General features: G+C 36.0%; 1 protein-coding gene across 1 annotated transcript; it reads right to left on the bottom strand.

The window, feature by feature from the left end:
• Nucleotides 1–499: 499 nt before the first annotated feature.
• On the bottom strand, nucleotides 500–4,685 carry ntmt1 (N-terminal Xaa-Pro-Lys N-methyltransferase 1). The gene is made up of 4 exons (XM_077240614.1): nucleotides 4,533–4,685; nucleotides 2,711–2,885; nucleotides 1,681–1,933; nucleotides 500–1,546 (listed from the first exon to the last, which is right to left on the bottom strand). Exons 1-4 carry the CDS (start codon nucleotides 4,583–4,585, stop codon nucleotides 1,290–1,292), a joined length of 738 nt encoding a protein of 245 aa, XP_077096729.1. The 5' UTR covers nucleotides 4,586–4,685; the 3' UTR covers nucleotides 500–1,289.
• Between the last annotated feature and the right edge of the window lie 12,250 nt (nucleotides 4,686–16,935).

Here is a 16,935-nt window from a genome sequence, read left to right as displayed (position 1 = left end):
ACTGATAGTCCACAAAAATTCCAATTCACACTGGTATATTCTACATTAGTGATTCTCAACCGGGGGCCTCTGCAAACTTGCAGGGTGGCCACAGGATGACGTAAAAGTATTTACATTTAAAAATTATTATTAATATAATCTAATATAAACTATAAATTAAATACTAAAAAATACAAAAATCTAAATGTTAACATATTTTCCTGTGGCGCTGTAGCCCCTTTTTGTAATTGTTAGGTTTTAACTATTGTTGTTATTAAAGAACATAAAATGCAGAACATACCTTCTGGAATCACAAAATGAATTGTGGTTAATTCAATATTAAATTTACCGACCACATCCATTAAATATATAAATAAAAATCAATAATATCAATAAAAATGTTTTAATTATTACAGCATATAGACAAATATCTTAGCAGCGACGGGGGAAGGTGATAATGGTACTTGAGTCAAAAAGGCCAAGACCACTGTTACACACAATAACAGTGTCATACAAAGACTACTTCAAAATATTCGTTTATTCAACGCAAAATACAACATATGGTTCAGTTGAGAGTTTTCTGTAAACAGATGCAAATTCACACATACTAAAAGGGAACATTCGAAATAAGTTATTAAAAGGTTTTACACACGCCGTTCAGTGCCATAAACTATGATTAAATAGTCTTAAAGGGATAGTTCTCTCCATACACGCACCATCATGCGTTTCCAAACCTGTATGACTGTATAACACAAAATACAACATTTTGACAAAATTCCCAAAACAGTTTTGGGGACCATTGACCAATGTATGACAAAAAAAATAAAAAATTACATAAATATACTATGTTCATCAGAAGAATGTCAGTCATAGAGGTGAGTAAATTATGACAAATTTTGTTTTGGTGTGAACTATCCCTTTAAGTATTTAGTACACCCACTGCTGCTTTTTCTTGATTGTTTCCATCTTCCACATATTTTCCTACTGTGATAAAACCTCTCTGAGTCAGACAGAAGACTTCAAACCGAGGATTAACTGGAGTGTGAAGCTGTTTGGATAACTGAAAAGCTACCATTCGCCCCATTTACATTCACGACCGCTATGAGTCCTAGCTGTCATATTACAAGCTCTAGAAGTAAAATCCCAAGCTCCCAATATCACCTTCAGGTCTTGTGTGCCTTTTTCAAAAAACGGTGATCACACTGACAGTAACATGTAGCTTCTTGCGTAGCTAACATTGATCCTAATTTCCTTTCACATCATTGGCTTCAGAACAAACACATAAAAACATACTCGTGCAATGCTTGCGGCTATCTGAGCGCAAGAGTGTGGACCTGATAAATCTCCTCAGGGAAGTTCTGCTGTTGCTCCTCACAGATGATGCTGAGTCCAGCCTTGGCTACTAGGTGACGTAGTAGATTCAGGTCCCGACACACACTGCTGTCTACATCATCAGGTATTATACCCTCAAACGCAACATTATCCTTCACCACAATCAGGCCATCCGGACGCAGACCGCTCTGGCAACGCCTCAGGAATTCCACCAGGTGGTCGTCGGTTAAGTGACCTACAGATACATGAAGCGATTGAGCTTTATTGTGTTTGCAAAACATAATGGAAGATACATCTGGTTATATTAACTGTTTCCATTTTATAAAATTGTTCTTATGATAGATGGTGTAGCCAAATAAATCAATTTACCAATCACCCACTGAATCCATATGACATCATAACGTTGTGGCTGGGGCTGAAAATCTTGCAGGCCACAGCAGAAGTAGTTCTCCACCCGCTTGCCCTCCTCACCCAGGTATGTACGAGCTTTATCCAGGAACTCCTGCGTCACGTCCACTAGGTCCACTGTACGGAAGAGCGGCAGGAGCAGCCGCTTGGTGATACGGCCAATTCCAGCACCACAGTCCAGAGAACAGCCTGTCCCAGTCTTACCCTGGCCTTCCTTTGTGTAAAAAAGGAAACCAGACGATAGCGTGTTTCTCATGGACTTTCATTTAAGGTTTGGTGGAGCTTAGTAACTGTGGGCAAGATTACTGTTCAAGATATTTCTTTCAAATAATCACTTAATAAGACCTAACAGTGAACTAAAATTTGGAGTAGTAGAATGTCAAAGATTTACACTACCAACTTACAGTACTATTTTTCATGTTTTTGAAATAAGTCTCTTATGTGAACCGATGCTGCTTTTATTTGATCAAAATACAGTAATATTGAGAAATATTAGTACAATTTAAAATGTTCTATTTTAAAATGTTATTTATGTGATGGCAAAGCTGCATTTTCAGCATCATTACTCAAGTCTTCAGAGTGTCACTGGTGTCTGGTTATATACATCTTGTTTGAAGCAGGTCATAACAGCAAAGGGGGTTCAACTAAGTGCTAAAGATGCTTGCCATGAAGGGGTAGAATAATTTTGAGACTGCAGAAGTCATTAAAAGTCAGTTGAATTTGGGAAAACCACTTGAAACATTGTTATTTCAATAACTTTTATTTGATTTGTTCATAGCCAACAGCTGAAAGTCTGTAAATTTTGCCAATAAACCTGATTTGCAGGGGGCGGGGGGTATGTGTGTGTGTGTGTATATATTATATATATATATATATATATATATATATATATATATATATATATATATATATATATATATATATATATATATATATTTCTGACTCTAAATCTCTGAACAGTAGTGTATTAAAATGTAGAATAATTACTCACCCCAAGGAATTTTTGAAGAAACTTTTTGGAGCCATTAATGTCAATGCTGGAAATGCTGCCATAACCTCCCAGCATTCCATCCACAGTGGGCGGGACATCTTTCCAGTAATGTTCTGCCTTTGAGTAAAAGTTTGTCTGGTCTTCTATCAAGCAGTCTTCCATCTTTGTGCAACTCCTGACCACAGAGATCAAAAGAAAGAGATCAGTAGAAAGTAGCTGACCAGAGTCAGCATTTTTTTATTGTACTTTTATCTTATGCATTTTTATAGATGTATATATTCAATTAGAAGTATACAAGTACACATTTAAAAGTAGATTTTTATTATTTCATGTTCCTATATTCATTAGTTCATATTTAAATCAATTTCATAGCAATTATAGTTTCTGTGTAAAATCATATGCTGCATGAAAATCACAGTCTGTAAATTGTTATGGTCTTTAGTATTTTCTCCACCAGGTAGCGTTGTTCTATGTCCTGGAGGCGTGTCAGGAACAGGTGTGGTGAATCTCTGGTGCTCAGGTGTGCTGGATTGCGTTTTGTCAGGAGTTGGCGATTACAAAAGGACTGACGGAGTTGGACTGGGACGATGGCTCTTTCCTTTTCAGTTCCAGAATGAATTATTTTTCTTTATTTTTTGATTTATGGTTACTGTCTTGTGTATGTTTTGTCAATTAAATGTTAATTGTTAAATTGAGTTCCATGTGTGGTCTCCCCAGTTTTATGTTGCTTCACCTTGCTTTAGGTGAACGTAACAAAATGCATCTTACTGCTTCAGATGAAGCTTCTGTGCAGTGTAAAAATGCATTAGCATTTAAATGCATAAATGAATTGGTTGCAAATGCCATTCCTGTAAAACAGTTATACTCCATTGCTATTCGTCAAGTTTGTTGTATAGTGCTTTTCACAATACAATTTTTTTTTAATGCCCCAATGAGAAAGGCGAATGTGACAAAGGGAAAACCTTGTGCAGAACCATTCTCATATGGCAAGGACCAAGTTACATTTTATAATAAGTAGAAACAAATGTCAAATATTATTCATAGTAAGTAAACCTAGTAATGCTTTTACTGTCAGCAAGACAATGTTTGAGTTCTTAGTTTATGAAATTATTATAATTTCAATGAAATGGTAAAGATACAATTCTTTAGCCTGTAATTAGACCCAGGGGTGCCGCTAGCAATTTTGGGCCTATGAAAGAATATGAGGTAACTATTACATTACTACTAGTGCTGTTACAACTGATAAAATTGACCTCTGGGGTGCCCCCCAAAGTGCGTGGGCCCTAAGAATCGTCCTAACCCCCCCTTGCGGATCCCCTGATGAGACCTAACGTGCTGAAGCTGTCAGATTTAGACACCTGAATCTAAATGTGTCACTGCTGTCTGAGCTCAGCTGTCGGGAAGCATCACTTCACCGTAGACTGACAGACAAATGACTGGTCAAATAAGATATAATCTCCTAACAAAAATGGAAGCATGAATAAATAAAGAGGACCTACAGAACATACTAATAGCCACAAAATATTTTTAGAAATTGGCACATTTACGAAGTAATAAATACTTAATAATACGATGGAAAAAGTAGCATGTTACTGTTACAGTCTCATTACTTACTGGGTTTACTTGGACAAAAAAAAGATCATAGCCTACATGTGGCCCTGCTATCGTGCTTTTCCTTTTGCTATATTTAGGGATGACAAAAAGTTACACGTGTTGACACACGACTAGCTCTAAATCACAGGTATACTTATTCATGCTTCCGACAGGTCTTTCTTAGCTGTTTCTGTCTTAACAGTAATTCAGACCATAAACACTACCGTACCTTTGCTTTCGTGCCCTCGCTGCCGCTGACTGTCGTTTCTTACAATCGGTCATGTCACTACTGAACAACTGTAGTAGAACTGCCCCATGAAAGCTTTCCTGGCTAGCTCTACTGGCTTCCCAAAGCAGAAATGCTGAACACCGTACGTCATTTCCTTATTTGACCAACGTGTTTCCCTCAGCGAATTGTTTTTAATTTGTCTCCATCTTGTGGCAGCATGTAAACTTGCGTAGATGGCTAAGAAACTGTCAATTCTTCAATTAAACGTGTTTCATTTTTATTTTAAATTGTCAAAAATGTAATGGTGTTTTGAGAAATTGTGTTTTTACACAAGGTTAAGGCTGCATAGAGTAGTTCTCACCCTTTTTGACTCGAAGGCCATTCCTAGATTTAAGGTAAGATATTTCCTCCAGTATTTCTGCTAAAACTGCTCTTTTTTAATCTTTTTTATATAAACTGAAACTAGGAGGAAAAAACAGAAACAATAGTTACAGTATGTAGGCTAAAAGTCTTTGTGTGTGGGGTGGGGGGTTAGTAGCCTACATTATTTGATGTAGGTTACTGTTTTTTAATTATATTCTATGTCTATTGGCAGTAATTGGTTGTTAATAATATATTCATTTGAATAGTTTACTAAGTTTACTGAGGCCCCTATGGGTCCTGTCCCCTTGCATATGAAGAGGCTAAATGCATTCCCTCAATAAATGTAAGAAATTCTGAATATAATATATTCATATATACATATATTTCTCTAGAAATGAAAATAATGTCATAACCCTTTCATTTTCATATGAAAATGAAAGGGTTATAACATTATTTTCATTTCTTGAGACCTAAAGCAGCATTATAGAAAAAAGGTAGAGGTATACACTTTAAAGGTATACACTTTAAGTAACGGTAAATTACTACAGTTTAAGTAGTATAGCAGTTTTTTGTCCTAGACACCAAAAGCACAACTTTCTTATATTTTAGGCAGGTTTGCATCACTTATTTGACACCAGAGCAATGGAAGTTAGTAGGTGTTTCTTTTCCTAGGGTTGGTCTTTAAGTAGGTATTTTCACTATATTCATCACATTTTCATCTTTATAGTGTCTATTTGGTTTACTCATCCTTTTACTCTTATTTCCCATGTCTTTCTAATAAATCTTTATCTGAACTGTAAGTTCATCCTACCAATCTTGTATTTATTTTGTATTCTGTCCAACCTCTTGTTTTCTGTTGCCGTTTCTTTCTTCTCATCCCGTCTCTTATTTTCACTCCCCTTATTAGATGACAGCATGCTTTCTGTCTCGACTACTTATGCTCATCTCTCCTCCCCCACAAGCCCAACGTTTCACTGCTCTCCTCTCACTCCCCTGGGCAACTCCTCTCTTCCTCTTTCTCCCTCCCTGGCTCTGTCTGCTCAACCTTATTCTGTCTCTCGTTCTCAGCCGAGCTGGCAGGGTATACATATGATGACTCAGTACACTGCCTGTCTGCATCGGACAGCCTGAAGTCAGTCGATATTTAATCTGATCTGCTCTCGTTCACCCTATCTTCTTCTGTCTACTCCCTCTCTGTCTCCTGACACCTTTTACATTCTCATTAGAATTACAAAGAGGTTGGAGAAATGGAGTGGAAATCAACACTTTTGAAATGTCCTGAGTCAGCAGAGCTGGCCGGCTCTTCTCCTTACCTGTCTCTGCCTATGGGTTCTCTCTCTCTCTCTCTCTCTCTCTCTCTCTCTCTCTCTCTCTCTCTCTCTCTCTCTCTCTGTGTGTGTGTGTGTGTGAGTGTCCTTTTCACGTTTCTCCTTTTAGATTAACCTCTTTTCCACTGCTAAATGTTTGACAGTATAGTCACCTAGTTTTGACTCATTCTAGACTTTTTTGAAGAGATTAAATATTGATATTAAATATTAATATGTTTCAAAATAAACATTTTTATTTATTTATTTTATAGTATTTGAATTATCCTTTATTTTAATATTTTCATTTAAATGTTAGTTTAAGATTTAGTAATGTTGCTGTTATGTATTGCTTCTATTAATTTATGTATTTTTTTGTAATTCATTTATTTCTGTTATTTCTATATTTATTGTTATTTAAATTTTAGTTTTAATAATTTTTGTACTTCATCTTGTTTATTTTAGTTGTTTGCCAATCTAATATTTTTACTTTATTTTATAGAGATATTTGATGCTGTCTTGTAACTAAATTAAACTGCTACACACTGGCTATGGCTATTAGTTACACAACATTGACAACTAGAATCTAGTCAATATCAGTAATATTGATTAAAATAGCAATGTAAGTATTTAGAAAAGAAACATCAATCCTTTTGTTTCTCCTGGACGTGGAGGGATTTTCAGCTGAGGAGGGTGGTTGAAGGGAAAGGTGAGGAGATGTGTCTTGCATAGGGTGGAGGTCACAAAGTTCTTATCTCATTCACATGTAGACCCTGACTCAGACACAAGGACACATGCTTCAATCAATAAATCTACTGTACTTACACATATAGAGCAAACTCAGCATTCTTGTGCATTCAAGGAGTTCAGTTCATTCATGCAAAAAAGGACATAGGCTATGTCATCCTGGAAAAAAGAAATGGACAGTAAAAGGGCACTTATGAACATGTGTGCAAATACACTGCAACCGTATGTAATGAATTGCAGTCAAAGTGAGTGTTAAACTCACTACTGTTTGAAAATTGTTTGTTACATGTATAAGCTACATCTTGCGCTGCTTGTTAAGCAGATGAACCAAACAATGTCTCCAACAGAAGTTTCCTTGAAGGTAGGGTAGGCAATTTTGGAATTGTACCACCTGACTGCTGCAGATTGATTTCGGCGTTGATAGTGTTGCCAGAGAAACGCATGAAACTTAAACAGCTCCAGGAGGAACTGTAAAATGTTGCTGCTGTTTGTTTGCGGCACTCAGTGACTGTCTGTCTACAACTCTGCATAGCTCTATACACGGGTTTCTGTGCAACCTCATCACATAGATGCGCGCGCATCTAAGAGGCAGAAATCAACACTCTTTACGTCTATTCTAGCAGAAGCAGAGATGACACGGAGCTGTTGTACTGTAAACTAACCTAAATGCATAGGGTATGTCAGGTTTTTATGATTCGCAAACTTAGTTGGACAATTTCATTCAGAGACCTGATGACTAACATTATAACTTAGCTTACTAGTCAACTAACTAACATTTTACATAATGTTATATTAATATGCAAATGAAACACAAACAAACAGATCCAACTCTGAAATTGCAGTTTATTATTGAGTCAACAAGAATTTACAAATAATGCAAAATCTACGTTAATTGCAATGTTCTTTTACAGAACTTGGCCTAAAATATTATAGCGGTCTTGCCTCTTGGATGCGCGCGCATCCGGTATTGTTTGTAGGCCTATACAAGAAACCAGTGTATGGAACGTGCTGATAACGTGTGGGATGTCTACGCGAGCAAGTGGGCCGTGCTATGGAAATACTATGTTGACAGGCAGGTAGTACACTTTTTTGGTCCTGATACTTCCACAGAAGATATATGTACATTTAATAATATTTAGACCACTTATATTATTGATTGCTATTAGAATGTGAAGACAGTTTCAACCAGAATAACAAAAAGTGTTTATGAAAGAAATTGCCTGCCCTACCTTTAAAGTCTTCTTACGTCATTTTTAGGACAATCTTGGTTTGTGTCATATTATTGTGATTACAATTCATATGAATACAAAAGTGGCACAAAATAATGAAATATTCTTAAGTTGTTATTACAATAAGTATTGGAATGTACAAATGTGTATGATAGCTGTAATATAAACATTCCCCTGAATAAGTGTTCAAAACACGTGTGCATTAATTCCAGTAGCCACGTGATGGCACTGTTGTACTGTATGCAAGCGCAGTGGGACAGCTTGAGGTTAAAATCATTCCCTCATTCATTCAGGCAGTCACCAGAGAATCTGTAGTTCTATCAAGCAATAAACACAATGCCCCATAGTGGTCAGAGCTCAGATCACAGTGGCTGACAACAGCTAACAGTGGAATTTCAGATATGTGTTGCCCTATTTCTCCTATACCCTGAAGTAAATGTTTTATTGAAGACAACCATAGAGTTGTACAAAATTAAAATAAATATAATTGTTAAAATGTTAACACTTAATATAAAGTAGATATTCTGTAGGTACCCTTGGAAATTGTGCTTAATTGATGCTAAACCTGACAGTTAAAATAGCATATAACTTTAATATAAAATAAAATAATATATCTATATAATTTTATAATGCACAGCTGTATAGTTTAAAGACATTTTATTCAGCAAATGGCTATTTATATGTAATTATATATAAATTTACAATACATGCTAAAATACAATAACAAATATTTGCTATAATAATTAACTTTAATGTGTATATATATATGTGTGTACATAGTGCCTATGATAGCATTGTTAACATGATACAAGCTTGTGAGCGAATTTGTGTCTGTTTGTTGAATTTGTCTGTTTATGTACTTAATTACACATAAATATGAGACAGACAGTTGCATTCCTGTCTGCCATTTGCTACACATTCATATGGTTGTGCTTGTGCATATGTGTAAGCAAATGTTTGTGTTTCTACACACAGAAGGGTCTGGAGGTTTTATGCCTTATTCAAGCGGAACCATATGGCCTGAATGTCTGTCAGAGCCAAAAGGCAAAAACAAAGAAGTAACTAACTAACAAATGTTAAAAAATCACTAACAGTGTTTAAAAATGAACCTCAAAAATAAATCAGAAGCGCATTTTAGCTAAACAAACATTGCAGAAGACTTTGAAGGGTGTGTGTATGTGTGTTTGTTACACATGTGGTTCTTCGATGATTGGGATTACAGTCGGATTACATCATGGTAGTTTGGATGGGAGCACCTGTATTATGATAGAAAAAAACAAGGTAAAATACACAGATGAAAAGAGGCCCTGGACTGAGGTCTCTCCTGAAAAGAAGAAAACAAAAAGACAAGCTTGTTTTCAGACATACCCCTGAAGAGTGTAACGTTAAATGTAAAGTGTAGAGCGTAATATATATACAGTACGTAAATAACACTAATACATTTTAAACAAATTTTATGTAAGGGTTAATGCCCGACGAGGTGTCCATTGTCAGGTTTTAATGGACGACGGCGAGGTCTTAAATTCGAATTTTATTATAATAGTATTTCATATAATAATATCATTTTTACTTGTTATATCAAAAGTGATAATTGCTAGTTCATTTAAAACATCAAAATATGCTCCACATACACCTACCCTGATTTAAATGAAATAACGATGTCATAATATTGTGAGATTTACACAATTATGGAAACAATAGAGAATGAATCAACATTCTCTGTGATCGATTCGCGCTCGGGTAGCATTTTTTTGCGAAGGCAGCACAAATCGACAGACTCTGCTATCGATTCGCGCTACGGTAGCATTTTTCGACAAGGCAACACAAATCGTCAGAACACCGGCCGACGCGCAGCGGAGGACGGTTGCCTCCGCCGAAGTCCGTTAAAACCTGACAATGGACACCTCGGAGGGCATTAACCCGCTTATACCATGGTCACTTGTCAAATAAAACATGTTTAAAACATTAGTTTATATTTTAATTAGGCTAAATCTAGTTTTTACAAATAATAAATAATAACTTGCCTGACGGTTTATTTAGCAACCGGAGATATTTATAGTCCGCTCAGCTTGTAGAACCCTTCAGGTTCAAAAATGCATTTTTTTTTTCATGAAACACAAAGGTAGGCATAGTTATTTTTTTATTACACATAAAACAATTAATCAAACAACAAAAACAGAGCAGCAGCGGTGTAATTTTCAAAGCTGGAGTCCATTTCTTTTTGAACAATAAAGTCTCTGAGTGTATTTACTGCCCATTTCGAATTTTTTTTCGTGTTGATCTCATCTTTTTCGTCTTCTATTTGATTCAATTCTCCCGGTGTTATCTCTTTGTGTCGTTTCTCCGTTTTATTTAAAATTTTTCTTTCTTCAGCAGCATCCCAGTCGTCAAAGTTGTCATATTCTCCATAAATGTTAAAAGAAATAACGAAGTCGCTCATTGTTGTATTAGTAGGCTATGTAATATATATAATGTATATAGTTTGTTTTGATAGAGCAAATTGTTAACGGATACTTTGACTGCATAATGCTATGGTTACTCACAGCTGTTGTAGGCAGCGCATTTATTTATTAATTTCGAATGGTAAACAGGCAGTTTCACCAGAACTACTTTACTAGGTGTCCTCTATCCCTTTTTAACGGACACCCTGCAGCCAATCAGAATCGGGTATTCACCCAGACCATGGTATAATTATTATTAATAATAATACAAAAACATATAGTTATAATATATTTAGTATTAATAATATGGGTTTGATTCTGAGGGAATGCATGAACTAAACAGCCAGATGATAGTTATTATATAGGATTGATGTAATAATGTTTGTAAATAAAATGTTTAAAATAAAAGTTATTTTAGTGTTATTTATATACTATTAGTATTTATCAATATTTGTGTAATTTTATATATAGGTGCATCATTCTAGTAAAATGCAGCAGTATATCAGCAGCAAACTTCAAGCAGTCAACACCAGGCTCTTAATCGAAGCCAGAGCTCTGCAGTGCGTCGAGCTGAATGCGTAATGACTGAATTACAATCAGGTTTGGGTGAGAGCAGGATTATTTCTGTCTTTGAAGGTCCGAGGTTTGATGTGGTTTCTGGTTTCACAGTGCAGCAGTGCCTTGCATATTGAGAACAGAGGTTGTGCGAGTGTGTGTGTGCGGGAATGTTGCGTGTGCGTTTATGGAACAAAACAGGATAGAATGTTACACAACCCACGCCTATGCTTGCCATGCTAACTTCCTTCTATCTTTCTGCCTTTTCTCCTCTGGATTTTTCCTTTCTGTCTCTGTTTTCCCCCATGTGAGCCTCTGACATCCCCATCACCGCCAACAACTCTCTCTGTATATATATATTTCTGAGATCAGCATGGCTGGGTAGATTGAAGTGGACAGCGGTGCAGAGCACACGCTCACTACTGCCTCCCCTGACCTAGAAACAAAGAGAGAGAGAGAGAGAGAGAGAGAGAGAGAGAGAGAGAGAGAGAGAGAGAGAGAGAGAGAGAGAGAGAGAGAGAGAGAGAGAGAGAGAGAGTACTAAAAGGTTACTGAGAGGATAAAAGTGTCTTGTGTGGGTGGCTTTACTTAGCTATGATATGGGGACACACCCCTACAAGTGAGCTAAATCTGACAAAAGCTTCCACTGGGGACATTTAAGATTCATAACTATAATCATATATAAGGCTAGTATTGAACTCACATGGGAAAGATTAGTGCAATGAACATAATGTTCTGAATTTAAGACAAAATATATCATTAAAGATGTACTGTGTAAGACGATTCGTCCAGGTTATGAGGTACTAAACTAGTTAGTTGAACAGGAGCTCCACTCCTGGTCTGGAAGAGAATTTACACTCGTATTCCTCTGTGAGACTACGTCTGCCTGGCACATAGTTAAAAATGCATAAGCCATTTTCTTATTAATATTTCACACAAGTAAGCACCCTATCACCAGTGCAGCTATAACCATGCAAGCAGTACAGAGAGAAGGGAAGAGAGGGAGAGAAAGAAAGTGAGAGACTAAAAGAGTATAAAAGAGTGAAGAAGAAAAGGAGGGGAATGTGGTGAATAAAAAGAAAATAGGATGGAACCCTGTTTTCCAATGTAACCAGACTATTGTTCTTAAACCATCAATATGTAGAATCATGTGAAGCAAGCAAGACTAGGTATAGCCTACATAAGAATGTTTTGGGGGATTTAAAGCTCAAATGTTTAATGAAATGTGTATTTAACCAAATTTGTGAATTGTGCTTCTCACTTTTGTACAAAACATGAGTATGTATCAAGTACATGACCAACTCTTGTGACAGTACAGCAGAAGTGTTTTTTTTATTCATAACCAAGTATATTTTCTCTTTGCATTGAAGTGAATAAGTTTCAATGACCACTGTAAGCCTATAGTGTAGAGTAGCACCATCTAGTGGTAGTATGCACAAATTGTATTTAGGAAGAATAAAAGACATTGACCCCCATGTTAGCATTGACATTGACTCACAAAGGCTGAATTTATTTGATAAAAATTACAGTACTAACAGCAATAACTGTAATTTATTCCCTTGAAGGTAGAGCTGAATTTTCAGCCTCATTACTCCAGTCATCAGTGTTACATAATCCTACAGAAATTATTCTAATATGATCTGATTTGGTGTTTAAGAAACATCAGAAAACATCAAACTTTGGAATGGTGGTGTATATATCCACAAAATTAGTAAACTTAGTAAACTTAGCTACTGTATGAAGCAGCATAATCAAAGCATAATTAAAAGTTTAAAGCATTAACCATACCATTTCATCTCTATCATTCTGCATTTCTTCACCAAACTGTATTATGTCTTGTAATTTTAGTGATACAAGCCATACAAACAACTATTTTATGAGTCAGTTTCTGGTCGTCCCTTTATTCTTACCTTTTAGAAATGATTGAATGAAATTGTCTTTAATTGTAAGTTCACATATAAATGCCATACAAAATGCGTTTGTATTTATTTAAGGAACAAGTTTGAAGAAACCGATGGCATTGCTACAAAAGATAACGTGTGAAAATGACACAAGTAACTGTTGTGCTCATGGATACTTATGGATTTTATTTTGCATTGCAAAAGCACCTTTACACTCACATTTGCAGACACACATAAGAACAATTACACAAAGAGATAATTTTGTGCAGTTCTAGAACAACAAACAATTTAACTTGTAAACTAATTTTGAGTCGGACATGATGAAATTGCTCAGTGAGTAAATCAACAACCATTTTGACTGATTTAGTGAGAGATTATTAGACTGAATTAAACTGATAACTCATGGGAACAAACTGGCTGCAGTTTTTGTTGCCGTGGGCAAGCATGTAATAACACAATATAAGGACATGTTGTCTGTTTATTGTCTTATTTATTTCATAACACCCACGATTTCTTTGCAATCACTTTCAGTTCAGACCATGGGAGTGTCTCTAGCCTTTCATCAGGACTGAGGGGAAAAAAAAGTCCCCATATTTTTATACTCTTTTTTAAAATACTGTTATGGATGTATACATAAATTGTCTTCACTTGCAGTATAGTCTTTTACTGTCTGCTTGCTCAATAACGAGCTGCTTCATCGCTAACATTCGATAGAAGACAATTGCATGTTTTGTTTTTTCAACATTGTAGGTTAATATCCACGTCATCCAGTGCTCTTATAAATAAATCCAGTTACGGGTGTGAGAAACCACTGCAGACGCTTCAGTATGCGAGTGAACGTTCTGAAGGAATCAAAATGAGTTGGATACAATTTCATAAGGCATTTGTTCAAAAGAGTGATTCTATTTCCGATTCGAAACAGCTGATAAGAAAACGCACATGTGACATGATTGTGGAAATAATATTAGGAAAAAAATTCACAGGTGAGTATTTGGTCAAATTCATTGTCGAACAAGCATTTATCATTAGTAATATTTAACTGGGGCACATAAGTATTTAACTAGAACTTGAGCCAGCGTAAAAAGGGGTCTACTTGCATTTTTATTTATTTATTTAATAGATTCAAGTTTGAAGAAACAGATTTTTGATTTGTTATAAATATATGGATATGAATTATCTTTGCCTGCCTTGCCTGTCATTCACAAGCTGCACATGCAAAGAAGATTTGCTGCATTGCTGACAAGTAGTTTTTTTCCAATGCTTAAAAACATTTATTTTTTTATCATGGAAATCTGCTCACCATACTTGCATATGAGACGATTCATAATGATGGAAATAATTGTAACACACAATCACACACGCATTCAAACAGTATGCAAGGCTGCAGCAGTAGCAGTGACATGTCTTGAGATCCTGTTGCAGAACTCAGGCCTGTGTGTCTAAGTATGTGTGTGTTTGTGTGCGTGCAGAGGATCGATCCAGCCATCGCTAGCACCAGGGCCCTGGGAGACATGAGGCGGGTAGAGCGAGAGGGGGATGGATGAAGAGGGAGAGAGAGAGAGAGAAAGAGGGAGAGCAATAGCAGCAGCACAGCTATTCAAGCTAACTCGTTATGTCCAGGGCTTATTGGAAAACAGTCCGACTGAGGCTCGCCACTGAAATTAGTTATTGATCTTGCCTTCCCATCCCCAACCTGCCTCTCTCTTGCCCTCCTCCTCCCCCTCTGCTTTGGGACCGCAATAGCCTCTTCTGCTGATTCCTACTCTTTTTCATTTGTTCCCCTCTTCCTCATTCGTTCCCCGGCTCTCTCTTTCAGCAGACACCCCTTTTCGTTCCATACATACATCCGTGTTTAACGTTTTCAGCCCTTTGTTGCCTAGAACCAGCCTTCCGTGGTTTTGATCAATTCTCTTTCTCTCATCAGTGGCTCTCTGATTGGTTAACCTTCTGCCGATGTCTTTCTCTCTTCTTATACCATAACTTCTTCTATCTCTTTGCCTACCTATCATTCTTTTTAATTCTGTTTTCTTTCCCATCCACTGCCTTCCGTCAACCTTGTCGTGCTATCGTTCTCCCTTGTTGTTCTTTTCTCATCCACGAGTGACTTTCTTTTCCATTGCTTTTTATTTCTCGTCTTCGCCTCCTTTCTCTCAGCTGCATCAATTCTGCAGTCAGCTGCACACACTAGTTATAATTTAAAGGAAAGAGAGCAAGAAAAAGAGAGATAACGGAGAGAGAGAGACAGTGCTGAGGGATAAATGCAGATGTAATTGGTGCAGTGAGGGGACAGGAAATTAAGAATGTGTCAATGGTTACGCCATAATCCTAGAAAAAAAGACATATTTACACACAAAACAAAATATGTGTTCACATATTAGCACACACAACAACTAAGCAGAAACACATGATGCCATTGTGACTAATACATGATCAAGATTTATGTGTAGCTAAAAAATATGATTATTGCAATCGCAATGCAGCAAAAAATAATGTTAAACCTAAAGGTGAGTTTAAGTTTTAGTCAAGACTTAGGTTCTGTGTAAATGAGACGCTGTTGTCATGACACTCAGTGTGTGCCTTGTGTTCTGTATATAAGCATTAATATGTAAAGAAACAGTGTCAAAGTGGCTATAACTAATCAAACAGATGCAAGAAAGGAAGACCATTTACAATTCTGTATGCAGAATTGCAGCAGTATTGTTCAAATTTTTGCAGTCAGTAAGATTTTGATAACGTTTTTGAAAAGAAGCATTCCTTACATCTTACAATTATTTCTCGCAAAAATAATTATAATTGGTCTTCTTTGGATATACTGATCAATAAACATAAATAATCAACATTTGCACGTCTACATAATCTACATATGCAAATATTACAATGATCGTCATTGTATATTTTCAAACTTGAACCTTACATTTTCAAGTATAAAATTAAAAAAAAACAGAAATCTAAGGCTGATATCATCTACAAAACAAAGCTTAAATAGAGTCTGTATGAGCGCTATTCAAACTTCTGAACTTCCTTCTGAGCAGTGCCTGGATTTATCTGCTGCAGTTAATATAATTGCATTGTGTCTTCTGAGTTATGGAATCATATTATCAGCATATAGAGGTATGGCAAAGTATGCTTGATAAAAACATGTTAAAGAGCAGTCAACTTATCTTTAAATTGTACACAAGTTATACAACACATTCTGACTTGTCTTTAACATGCCATTAATACAAGTTTAAGACAGTTCGTTCATTAATGAAAACTATACCTTTAAAGAGTCTAAATCAATGGCAGTTAAAAATCCCAGTGTTAAATGTAAAATATCTGTGATGTATAGCAAATTTGTTAAAGCAGCCAAAGACTCAACAAATCATAAAAGATTGGCTTGGATTGATGATCTTCAAATGGCAGTTACAGAAAGTGAATGGTAAAAAATTGCGTTTAAGCGCAAACATTACCAATCAATTCCAATATAATTGGATAATGAGGACTTTATTGAAAAGTTGAATACATTTATTTGATCCAAAATATTCTGGATGTCTGTGGAAAATGTACAACTCATAAGGGAACACTATTTCAATATTGGGCAATGTGAGCACTAAAGTCCTTTTGGAAAGAAGTAGTTGGTGTAATATCTAAAAGGATTAGTAAATAAATCGGTTTGCCCCAAAATCTGTTGTCTGCACCTGCCTTATCTTTGAAAATACACGAAGAGAAGTTTGTAAACCTGTGTTTATTGCAAACGAAACGCCTGATTGCCATACACTGGAAAAGTATTTATGGTTCATCTTTATCATTCTGGATCAAAGAATTGTTTTCTTGTCTAGCAATGGAAAGAATTACTCAATCCAACAAAACACTAATTTTTACAA

This window comes from Siphateles boraxobius, unplaced genomic scaffold, assembly GCF_051911475.1.
Source record: "Siphateles boraxobius isolate OS27281-9 unplaced genomic scaffold, OSU_SipBor_1 24, whole genome shotgun sequence".
Lineage (NCBI taxonomy): Eukaryota > Metazoa > Chordata > Actinopteri > Cypriniformes > Leuciscidae > Siphateles > Siphateles boraxobius.
The sequence above is the reverse complement of the archived record's forward strand: the minus strand, read 5'-3'. Positions and strand labels throughout refer to the sequence as shown.